A 12,243-nucleotide genomic window follows, 5' to 3' on the forward strand; every position below is an offset into this window, starting at 1 on the left:
TGAGTTTGGAAAGGATATTTTTGTTTGATTATTAAAACAATCTAAAATTCTAAGTCAACCTAGACGGGCTGGTTTTTGCCCGTTACAACCTTTAAGTACTTTGCAAATAGATTTTGATTTAGGTTTTTCCCGCAAGAATTGAACACAACAAACTTTCTCTTAGTTCCAAAAAAAATCTAATATTTTTCTTCAGATTTAAATGCCAAAAAACATAAAAAAAAGCATCATAAGTAACAACAAAGGAACTATGAGGCAAAATGAAGACGTTATTCCAAACAAGTTTATCAAATATGAAGCTTTTTTCAAAAAAATGAGTACTTTTTTCGAAAAAGAAAATTATTATTACTGGAAGATTATTTGTGAAATTGTTTAAGTGGCTAAAACTAAAATATAAAAATAGAGGGTTTTATGAAATAATAACTTTTAGTTTAATTAAATTAGGGCCTGTTTGATGTGTGGCTGACTGGGTCTGGTCAGCTTTTTTTGCTGACTTGGTCCGGTCAGCGTGTTTGATAAAGGGCTAATTATGTCTGACCCGGTCCAATGAGCTGATTGGGTCATGAGAAAATGTCTGATTCGGTCTTAGGAAAAAAAGAGGCTGACTGGAACATTTCCCACATTGCCCTGATGCTTTCAACGCTCCATCGTGAACGACCCAACCTTTTCTCCCTCTCCCGCTTCTGTGTTCGCCGGAGTTTGCTCCCTCTTCTGCCATCGTCGGTGCATCCCTCCCCCTCCACTTACTCCAACACAACTATTCTCCACCATTTACCCAACGACACAACCTTAACGACTCCATCACAGATTATCAGCCGACCTTGTCCTCCATCTCCTCCGGTAAGGTCTGTAATCGAACGTGGTAGTTTTCCTTAATTGCTTCAAAGTTTGATCTGAAAAATCGTTGATTGATTTTCGATTTCTTGTTTATGGATGTAATTGGTGAATTCATTAGTTTGATAGAAATTTTTGGCGACCTGATTATTGATTCAAATTATCGAAAGTGACTGGAATCAATTCGAAATCAGATGTTTGTGGTTTGTTTCTTCTCAGTGAATTATGATTTTGATTCATAAATTATCGAAAGTGACTGGAATCAATTCAAATTATCTACAGCTGATGAAGGACTTAAACAATGCTTTGGAAAGTTTGGTGAAGTTGTTGTGGTTTGTTTCTTCTCAGTGAATTATGATTTTGATTCATAAATGTGCTGTTTTTTACCTCTAATTATATTTTTCGATTAGGAAGTAATAGACTTGCACAGATGTACAAGCAATTGGTCATAAAGGTTTCAAATTTTCTGTTCTTTATCGAGTTTAATTGGGTTTTTTTTGTCATCCCTTTGTTTTCTTATTTTTGGGAAGATATGGTCTTTGGATTGTTATATCAAGATGACGATTTGTTGATAGCAAAAGTTTGAAGGTCGGTGGAATAGCTAATACAAGTGTTGGTGGAAAAGCAAAATCTTGAATGTTGTATTTATTTTTATAATTCTCAAATAAATAAAAGTATGTTGTGATTAATATTAGTTATAGAGTTTTATGCTAATTCCAATATGTGTTGTGTTTCAGATGTTCCAAGGGTAAAATAGTCATTTTGTACGGTCAGTTAAATGCAAAATCAAACAGCAAATTTCAGTCAAAAGTTAACTCAGTCAGAAGTATTATACATATATAATACTTTACAATAAAAAAGATAATGTTGCTAAACTAAACAAAACAATTCGTAATAATTTAAATAAACCATAACATGCTTATTGGCACTTAACAATCATCTACAACAAGAGTTTCATGAAAAAAAAAAAGCTTTCACAAAGAATTGAAACAAAAGGAAAAAAACAAGATAATGAAATTAATATTCAAAGAAACACTTAACAGCCATCGTCGCGGGTACTTTGTTGGATCACCTTTGTAGGTGCCATTGGAAACTTGCTTCTGGAATTCGTTGTGTTTTATGACAATCTTTTCCTATAAACACACAAAGCCTTCTTCAATCTTCATACACAACAATCGTGCATTTATAGAGATGGTGATCAGGAGCTCCATCCTCGTAGCTGCCGTAGTACTGGCACTAGGGTTACTATCCGCTGGAGCTGGGCTTGCCGCCGAGCTAACCAGGGTTAAGGTACATAAGTTAATTGGCAGGAAATCTATATATAAATGGACACTTATAATTACGTAGTTAATTGTTTCTTCTTCGTCAAAAACCACAGGCTTCTCAAATCCGCATTGTGGGTAACGAATGCATACACCCAAGTAGTCCAGCCATGGGCCTTGCAATAACAGCTGCTGCGGCTCTTTTGCTTCTTCGTATCGTAGTTAGACTAGCTACAGGGCCTGGCTATGCATGTTGTCGGACTCACCCGAACATACCCAAACTCATACGATACTGCATCATTTTAGCCTGGTAATTAATTGTTTTCATCTTATAAAATCCGTTTGTTTTCTTGTAGTTTAATCAATAAAACCGATTAGACTTTAATATGTATATACAGGCTCCTGTCGTTTGTAGCAGTGGGTCAGTTTATTGCGGGAGCGAAGCTTTGTAGTCGAAGGGATTTGCATTTAAATGAAGAAGGTTATTATGAATGTTACTTCTTAAAACCTGGAATGTTGTCAACTGCTGCATTCGAGGCTCTTGTGAGTTTGTGCCTGACGCTTTTCTATTATCTTGTGATCGTTTCAACTCAAAATATACCGAAGAAACAATCAGCATCGGAGGTAGAAGCACCATCTGTTGCAAATGATCCACAGATACCACCTGTTCCTCCGAGCATGCAGTGATCGAGGGTCTAATATCACTTTGGAAGTTGATATTTAATGAGTTTAATTAAGAGCATCTCCATGTAGGCACTTATGTATGTAGGCATGTATGTATTATATTTATATATATGTATCTATATATGTATGAATGTATGTGAAGGAGTTTGATTGCCATCATCGTCGTTGTAGTTGCTGTTGCTGGATTTGGAGCGTTGCATTACTTCTTGTTTAATTAGGTGCCCCTCACATTTGGGTGTACACGCCAGAGGCTAATTTAAAGTTCGTATGTATTTATAATTTCAATTTGGTTCTTAGCTTTTGTCGATAAAGAACCTCTTTGTTAGTGCCAAATGCAATATGACTTAACTACAATGAATAAGAACAAACCTGTAGATGGGGCTATAACACCATTCGGACCAAATGCAACTACCTTTTTTGCATTTATTTTTGACATAATTAAAGAAAAGGCATTGCATGTCTTTTGTCAACAAACTTCGGAATCGATTATACGTTATTCCTAAACAGAAACTCGTTCAGAGATTTCCACATAAACTAGAGCAAGGAGAGGATGATGGCCTCATAAAATTTTCGATTCCCCATGTCTTGACCATTCGACTTAATTCGCAATCAAATTTGACTTAGTGTGCGTTTTGCGTTTTCTTTCGTGTTAAACTTATTTCACATGTAGATGCTCTTATGGGATCACTTTTGGTTCAAAATTATTTACATCCATTATACCCCTCAAATGTAAATCCATCGTGTGTACGTTATGGGAACCAATCCATATAAACCTTGTTAAAGTGTTGATGTAGTTGAGTATCCATTAATGTACATGCATGCAACCCATAAAAAATTTATGCTTTCATGGTGTGGATGGATTTTACTAAATTGGTGTTTAAAGTTAAATGTGGTTCAAAGTTCGTTCTCCTGGTGGTTTTGCTGTTGTTAATTTGCTTGTGTGCTCTTCATGGGTCATGTCTTAAGAGTCTAATGCAATTAGTACCTTTGGAGACTCTTGCAGATTTCTGCTATCTCTGTTCACGTGTTTTAGCAAGACTATAGATTTGCAGATTTCTATCACTGAAGTCAAAGAGATGTCTAAACATATCTTTTATTAAATGTTGCGACTTTGTTTTCAATGCTTTGCCTCGATTAGTCGATTGTCATGTAAAAGTCCCAGAACTTGGCGCTAGTTAGTCTTGAGGTGCTAAGTGTTGGTGTTGTATCCGCTTTTTTTGTTCTTACTCTCGTACCTTCCTAGCTCCTGCTGGAATCTGGATCTTGTTTCCTTATATAAAATTGCCGCCTGTTAAAAAAAAGTCACTAGTACAGTGTTATGCGGTTAAAATGATTAATTGATGCGGGTATTGAACCGCACCAAAAAATATCGCATCAAAAAATACCCTTATTTAATGGTGCGGTTCTAAAACCGCACCAAAAAATAGTCAAAACCGCCTCAAAAAATAGTCAAAAATCGCACCAAAAAATAGCCAAAACCGCCTCAAAAAATAGCTAAAATCGCACAAAAAAAATAGCCAAAACCGCCTCAAAAAATAGCTAGCTAAAACCGCACCAATTAACAGGTTCGCCATTGATGCATACCACGCTACTTATGAAGCTTCATTTTCTTGTATTTAGGTATGTCCGGTGAGTGTTTTTCAATCAAAGGTTTAATTGTAAATTCTTTTTCTCGAAAAGGGGTGGTTTCAATCTCTGCAAAAAAAAAAAAAATTCTCTACCAATTAAAAATCTGTTCTAGGGAAATCACATTTCATCGATGTTGTTTTCAATTTCTTTTTCAACATCTTAAAACTCACTCTGCAAAAATTAACTCCATACCCGTTGATTGAAAGTCACTGAAACATCATAAGTTTTTGGATCCTTTTTTGAAGATATATCACGAAAGAATAGGCATCTGCAGAAATTCAGAACAAGAAAACATCGTTAAAACTTAAAATAGGACATCCGTTTACAATTAATAAGAGAAAAATGGAGGCACAAATGTTGTTAATGAAAAAAAGATAAATAATGGACATACCTCACATGCGTTTTCAAGCATGAAATCGACAAAACTATAATTATGAGAAGAGGTTGCATCTCCAACTTTATATAAAAGAGGGAAGATTGAATTAAATTTTGAAAAACATGAAAATTTTGAACGAAATTTGGAGGGATCTAGCGCGAAATGAAAAATTTGAATGAATTTTTTGAGGAAAGATTAATGGTGCAGTTAAATATTTTTTTAGTGCGAATTCTTTTTTGGTGCGGTTCATTGTTTTTTAGTGCGAAATTTTTTTGGTGCGGTTGTAATTATTTTTTGAGGCGGTTTCCACATGATTTTTTGGTGCGGTTTCGAGAAACCGCATCAGAAAATGCTTTAATGGTGCGATTTTGGGAAACGCATTAACAAAGCTATTTTATAGTGCGATTCTTTTATTTTTTGATGCTATAGCTATTTAATAAGGCGGTTTTTAGAAAGGACCGCATCAAAAATGAAAACCCTCGCACTATTAAATGACTTGTATACTAGTGAGTTGGAAATAAAATACACATCATCGTGTCTCCTTTTATGTTAAATATCAGTATTATTATATTACTAACATAAATTTAACGTATTATTTACTAGATTTTATATATAATATACTAATGGGTATAATTTTATAAAAACTGGGGGTGTTTTTTAGGCTCATTGTATTTGTAATTTTGTATCCTCCTAGTTGTACACCATCTAGGGTGATCTTGTTTTCGTAGCTTTTAATGAATATTGTAATTTGGTTCTTTCGTTCTGCCGAACATATATATATTCAACAAGATCACCATTGTGGTTTCATCACAAGTTCACAACACCAACACAATCGCTTTTTAGGAAGAAAAAGATGGAACGCAAAACTATTTACGTTTGTATTTTTGTAGGGATCCTTGGAATCGCAGCTGCAGTTGCTGGGTTTGCAGCCGAAGCCACAAGAGTTAAGGTAAACCATAGAGCCACAATTTACTTAATTAATTACAACTTACCAGTGTTAACTAATATTTATTGATAAATCTTTTTTATTTACTCCAAACATATGCATGTGAATCATGCAGAAATCTCAGGCTACGGTGGTTAACGATGGCATTGAGATCTATTGCGAGTACCCAAGTAGTCCAGCCATGGGCTTTGCTATTGGGGCGACGGTGGCTCTTGTGCTTGCTCGTACAATCATCACATCAGCCAGCGGTGGATGTTGTTCATGTTGCCGGACAATCCCTGACTTAGCTAAACTTGCTCGAGTCTGTATTGTTATATCATGGTATGCAAATGGTTCATGAAACTTCATCCCGACTAAAGATTCATTTTGATTTTTTTTTTCCATTTTTATACAGGATTACATCTTCTGTAGCTGTTATCCTATTTATTGCTGGTGCGAAACTCAGCACTCAAAAAGAAGTGGCTATGGACGTCAATGGTGTGTTCTATTGTGGCACGATAAGGCCTGGGATCTTCTCAGGAGCTGGTATCATGGGTCTCGTGGGTGTGCTTCTCTCTATAGTGTATTACCTCTTTTATGTGTCGGCTGTAAGCGGCTCAGTCAAGACATCATCGGTAGAACTAGAGGCACCACCAATTACTGACGTCAATAAACCGCCGGTGTCATCCAATAAACCGCCGGTGGTATCCCGAAAGCATTAACAAACCAATAAAGATGCCTCAATCCTTCCTATATCCCCTTGCATCTTGTTTTGTTTTCATTTAGAGAAGGTAATAAGAAATGGAAAATGTCATGCTACAAATTTGTGACCCTATTGTAGCGACAAGTTCTTTCTGTTATAAATATATTGTATTTATATATATAAAAATGTAATAACTTTTATGAGTAAAAAAATATTTTAGATATTGCATTTCGGATAAGTTACCCAATTACCGGTCTTTTGGGGGTATATTTCATCAATGGGTGCGTGAACAACCATATAGTCAGGTCCGAAACATTTCAAAATTTAGATGTTTTTGACCAATATGATGCCAAATCACTATTAGAATATATGCCTTTTGCGTGTCAATCACTATCAAAATATATGCCTTTAGTGACACGCAAACCACGACACGCACTGATTTATGGGAGACGTTTGTTGGGGTTCGAAGGTTGTGAGATGTCGAAATTATCTTTGTTGTTTGTAATGTCGAAATTTTGGATTGTATGTTTATTTTAAGGACTACTTTTTGTAACGAAGCTTAGATGTCAAAGTCCTTATACTTTTTGTGCTTTCAGTTTTCCTTATAAATATGGGAAGGATACTTTAGAGGTTAAGAACTTTCCTGATTGTAATCGTATTCTCTTTCAACCTGTTGTATTCAACTGATCAAGCAATACAACGTGCCAAACAGATTATATTTATATCTCTTGTTATAAATCATTTCTAACTCTGATTCTGTTTGATTTACTCGATTCAATTGGAACTACATTTGGTATCAGAGCAGGAATCAAATTGTTTTGATTTGATTTTCTTCTATTTCAAAAGCTTTTTGAATCTAATTCTAGATTCAAAAGTTTCCACACTTTTGATCCTGAAAATCTTTGAAGATCTTCAGTTCTGATTTGCTTCTGCATTTCGATTGATAAATTGAGTGTTCGGTGTTCATATGCTGTTTGATTCGTTTTGTTAATCTCAAATTTCTCAAGCTTTTATCTGAAATTGTCTGTACATCAATGGCGAATTTCAACATGAATACCGTATTGTTAGGATCTTCAACTAAGATTCCTATGCTTTTTCCAGAGTATTATGATCAATGGGTTTATCGAATGGAGGATTACTCGAATGGACTCGATGAAGAGCTATGGAAGTGCAAAAGTGATGATGTTCATCCACCTTCATCTGTTCAAATCATTGGTAATTCTACATCAACTCAAAGTGTTACTGAACAAACTGAAAGCCTACAGAAGAATGAGAAAAAAATGCATGGGAGAGCTTCGTGGTGCTCTTCCTCCTGTGGTGTATAATTACGTTCGAACTTGCAAAACATTAAAACAAATCTGGAATACAATGAAGGAAAAGTACCAAAATTAGTTCTGTCAAGCAATGTCTGAATGAATTAAGGGAGTTTAAGCAAAAAGATGGTGAATCGATCAAATTATACTATGATCGTCTGATCGAGCTCATCTACAAGTGTAATAGGTATGGAATTACCAGATCTGCTATGGAATACAACCTTACTTTCATAATGGGTCTTCGCAAGGAGTGGAGGAATGTGAGTTTGATGATGAAGACACAACAAACCTTCGATTTTTTGACTCTTAATGATCTTTACAATCGGCTAAAAGCTCATGAAACTGAAGTAAATGAAATAGCTGAAGAGTCAAAAATCAATCTGGGAGGTCCATTAGCATTGGTTTCGAAAGTATCAGGAAGAATAGGTGAGATGGAAGCTACTGAGAAGGAAAGCTCTGAAGACGAAGGTCTTATCGTCAACTCTGATGACGAAGCGGTGGCTTTTTACTCCAACAAAAGAGTAAATAAGTTTTATAAGAAGCCATTCAATGGAAAGTCGAAAGTTGGTGAAATGAAGGGAAGTAACACTGGAAAAGTTAGTGATGGAAGAAGTTTGAGAAGAAAGAGGTCAAGAGTGAAGATTTGAAACCAGAGAAAAAGATAAAAGGTGATTCGAGAATTGATTGTCACTACTGTCATGGAGCAAATCACATGGCTAATGACTACATGATGAAAAAGAAAGAAGAAAAGATGAATAGGGTTAAGGATGAGGCATATTATTCCGAAAAGCTAGAAGAAGTGAGGGCAAAGTCGAAAGGGATGTCATTGGTTGCGAGCGGAGAAGATGAGGATGGGGGCAAATACCAAATATGGTCTTCTGGCTCGGATGATGAAGAGATGAGAAATCCGACACATGGAGACATGTTTGCAAAGTTTGAGGAGGATAAAGAAGAGAAGATTACTGGTCGTTGCTTTGTTTCGACATAAACAGACAAAGACCCAATGAATTCAAAGGTACGTTCTCTACTTCAATCCTTTAATATTCCTTTAAGTGCTAATAATTCTATGTTAACTGAGTTTGATGATGCTGTTACTTATGTTAATAATCTAGTGATCTCTGATAGCAATGAGGCTAAAAAATCTAGTACTCAGTTACTAGAAACCCAAAGGATGTTGGAGGCGAAGAAGGCTAAAATAGATCGTCTAGAGTTGCAAATAACGAACATTATGATTGTTAGAGATAGTTTGAATGTAGATAATAGGATTTTGTTAAGACAAAGGAATATTTACTGTAATTCTGCTAAAAGACTCTATTGTAAACTGACTGAATTGCATCACTCTAGTGATATAAGTAAAGAACAACATAGGAAGCTTCTACCATTCTTATCTTTCGAAAGGGGAAAAGTTGATGCAACTTCTTATGATTATGAGATGACTCTATCAGACTTTGATATAGTCCCCGATAATAGATATTCCTATGGAATAGTGAAAATCGATGAAAATCTAGATGCTAATGATCTTGTTGATATAGTTAATAAGACTTTGACTATAAATGAACAAATCAAGATTTTGAAAACGACTGAGAATTTGACTTCTGACTCTCAAAAGAACTTTGCTGATACTGAAGATGACAATATCAGTGAAATTGAAGCAGAGGAAGTTGTTGACTATTCTCATTTATCTGTCATTAATGTCAAATCATTATCTAAGGGTAAAGAAAAATGTCTTGATTCGAATATTAAAGTTGACAAAGACCAACCCTCTACGTCGAAAGTTTTTGACCCTGACCATGTGACTGTCGAAGATAGTCAAACTGACAGTGATGATGATGACGAGTTTTCGAAGGAAACAATAGATCCAAATGTTTCGAAAGAAACAAAAATTCCTCGCATTGATGAAGATCAGGTGTATAAAGAAACAAAGAAATTTGATAAAATCATGAAAGAAAAAGGTTCTCATTATCTTGAACCTAATTTTGTGGTTTATCCAAACTTCACGTGCACTGATAATGACGTCTTTCCAAACCAAGTTTTCGTTACAAAGGGTAATGGAGACAGTGTGAATCCAGAAATCAACAAACTGGTTGAAGAGGACAATAAGAAAGCTTCGAAGGAAGGTTTTTTCTCAAATCAAAGCACCATTGAGAACAATCTTACCAAAAACTCATACACTTTTCAAATACAAAAGCCAAGTCGAACTTGGGTGGTTAAAACTGAATCCTCAAAGGTTGAGAAACAAACAAACGATAGAGTTTTTGAAAAACAAATTAATAAAATTCAGAGCCAAAAAGAAAAGATTCAAAAGATTTCACAAGAAAATGGGATTTCAATTAATAAGGCACGAAACAAAGCTTATTGGAATACTTATGTGTCTAAAAAGATCTGAAAAGAAAAAAGTCTGAATCTGTTAAGACAAAATCACAAAAATCGTTTTCTGGTGGAAAGAAATCAATGTCACAACCTTCGAAATCACAAAAAGATTTTTCTAAAGACAAGGAACATGTTTCGAAACCAAATCAAAAGTCAAATGTTCAAACTTCTTATCATGAGAATTATGTGAAAAGTCAACAAAAAGATTTTGTTAAGAATTCTAACAATCCAAGGTTTTCGCAAAATAATTTTCAGAGAAGTGATTTTCAATCAAACAAACAAAAGACTTATTATCGTGTTCCTTATCAAAATCAGTTTTCAAATTCACAAACAGTTTTTGATGAAGTGATGAATCGACTATGAAGCGAATCAGAGTAAATCAAATGTAATTTGAACACGAGAAGTAAATATAATCTGGTTACAGCTCTATTACTTCCGATGAACACGAGTACAAGAACGATAGTAAAAAGGGTGAACTCTTACAATCACTCTCTGACTCTTACTATCTACTCAATGCTCAGCTCCTATTTATAGGAAACAGGAAGTACAAAAAATACTAAGGCTTAGACGTTAAGCTTCGTACAAAAGACACCTTAGCAAATACATAACAAAATCTACGAAGAGAACAATTACACAGACTTCAACTGATTAAAACTAATTTCGACCCTACAATCTCCCCCTTTGTAAACAAGTCGAACTTCTCAAGTTGAGAGAATCTGTGCAGCAAACAACATCACTCTTCGTATCTCCGTATACCATGAAATAATCTTCTTTAAATCCTTCTTATCCCCTTGGTTGTTTTTCGAACATTTATTCATACGAACAATAAAGTTCGTATACTGGGATGTAGTGTATCTCTCCACTTCGCACGCCTGGAACAAAAATATTTTAGCCTTCCCAGTCTTATCCTTTCCTGCGAAGACCAATCCAAATGGTTTTAAGCAGATTTCCCCATCTGCATATTGCTTCAGCTCAGCTTGAGTATTCGTGACTTCCATAGGAAATTTCACTTCCAACCCCTTCGCAGTAGCCAACTCCACATCAGTAAGGGCCAAACACTCATAGTAGTTATCTATGAATATTTTGATGTGGGCAAGACCAAGTCTAAACACTTTTGGATCTGTTCTTTGAAGATTCGAAGCATTCTTGTCTTTCAATAGCAATGCAACTTGTATAAGATCATACAAGTTCATTAAAGGAAAATCTGCAACAGAGAAATCACAGATTTGACCATTTGCCCTTGCAACATGAAAATGAAAATTTTGCATCATGTTTTCGAACAGAACATCCCTCGTAATACTGATCACCTTCTTTATCTTTACCAAAGACCATATCTCCTCCGGAAGTTTCCCAAGAACAACATGAAACCTAAGTTTCATATAAGTGTAGTCATCATCATTATCAAACTTTTCAGCAATTCTGTATTGAGCCATGATGAACATCATCTCATTCACAGGGAAATCCAGTTGGTTTATATCTGAGTTAGCAACAACATAGCTTTGTTTTGGCTTCTTCAGAAAAGCATACATATGATTATATGCAACTTTCACTTCGATAGTTTCATAATTGTAATGCTTGCTTGGATCACCCTTATTCATTCCAGGTGGATCACTCGCACGAAGTCTCAAAATACTTTGAATCACCCTTTGTTTCTCTATTTCAGCTTCAACTTCGGCTTTCTTCTCTTCTTTTGATTTCTCCACAACAATCGTTTTCCCTTTGTCTTGTTTCGAAGAATCATCAACAACTTTCTTTGATTTTGAACTACTACCATCTTCAGCTGAAGAATCAATCACAATGCCTTTGGCAATTGGCTTTGTAGTTATCACAGTCGAACTCATCGGACCAACAGTTGAAACACTTGGCTTTGTTGTTGGAATTTTCGTTGGGAAAACTTTTCCAACAACCTTCACTTATTCATGCGAAACTCCATCACCAACCTTCCTTTCTCCCCCTTGCACCCCTGTGACAACATGTGAGGCATCTGTTGGTAATAAATTCGAAATCCTGGACAACAGAGCTAATTGTTTATGCAGAACAACTTCAAACTGTATAAACTTTTGGGACAAGAACTCAGGAGTAATGAGCGAAGATGTTGCAGGCTTGACAACGAGTGCTTTCAACTCCTTTAACAAACTAAGAACTTCCAC

At 35.4% G+C, this 12,243-nt stretch overlaps 1 protein-coding gene across 1 annotated transcript; it reads left to right on the forward strand.

The window, feature by feature from the left end:
• Nucleotides 1-2,022: 2,022 nt before the first annotated feature.
• LOC145122245 (uncharacterized) lies at nucleotides 2,023-2,780 on the forward strand. Its single transcript, XM_079057879.1, has 3 exons — nucleotides 2,023-2,121; nucleotides 2,210-2,403; nucleotides 2,492-2,780. Exons 1-3 carry the CDS (start codon nucleotides 2,023-2,025, stop codon nucleotides 2,778-2,780), a joined length of 582 nt encoding a protein of 193 aa, XP_078914005.1.
• Nucleotides 2,781-12,243: the final 9,463 nt, after the last annotated feature.

Source organism: Lactuca virosa, chromosome 6 (genome assembly GCF_052849685.1).
Source record: "Lactuca virosa cultivar CGN04683 chromosome 6, Lactuca_virosa_CGN04683_v6, whole genome shotgun sequence".
In the NCBI taxonomy this organism is placed as follows: Eukaryota; Viridiplantae; Streptophyta; class Magnoliopsida; order Asterales; family Asteraceae; genus Lactuca; species Lactuca virosa.

Bases quoted from the DNA above. Each gene is read 5' to 3' on its own strand.
- LOC145122245 (XM_079057879.1), top strand. From the start codon at position 2,023: ATGGTGATCAGGAGCTCCATCCTCGTAGCTGCCGTAGTACTGGCACTA. The intron at 2,122-2,209 runs GTACATAAGTTA...CAAAAACCACAG, and splicing joins CCGAGCTAACCAGGGTTAAG to GCTTCTCAAATCCGCATTGT. The intron at 2,404-2,491 runs GTAATTAATTGT...ATGTATATACAG, and splicing joins TACTGCATCATTTTAGCCTG to GCTCCTGTCGTTTGTAGCAG.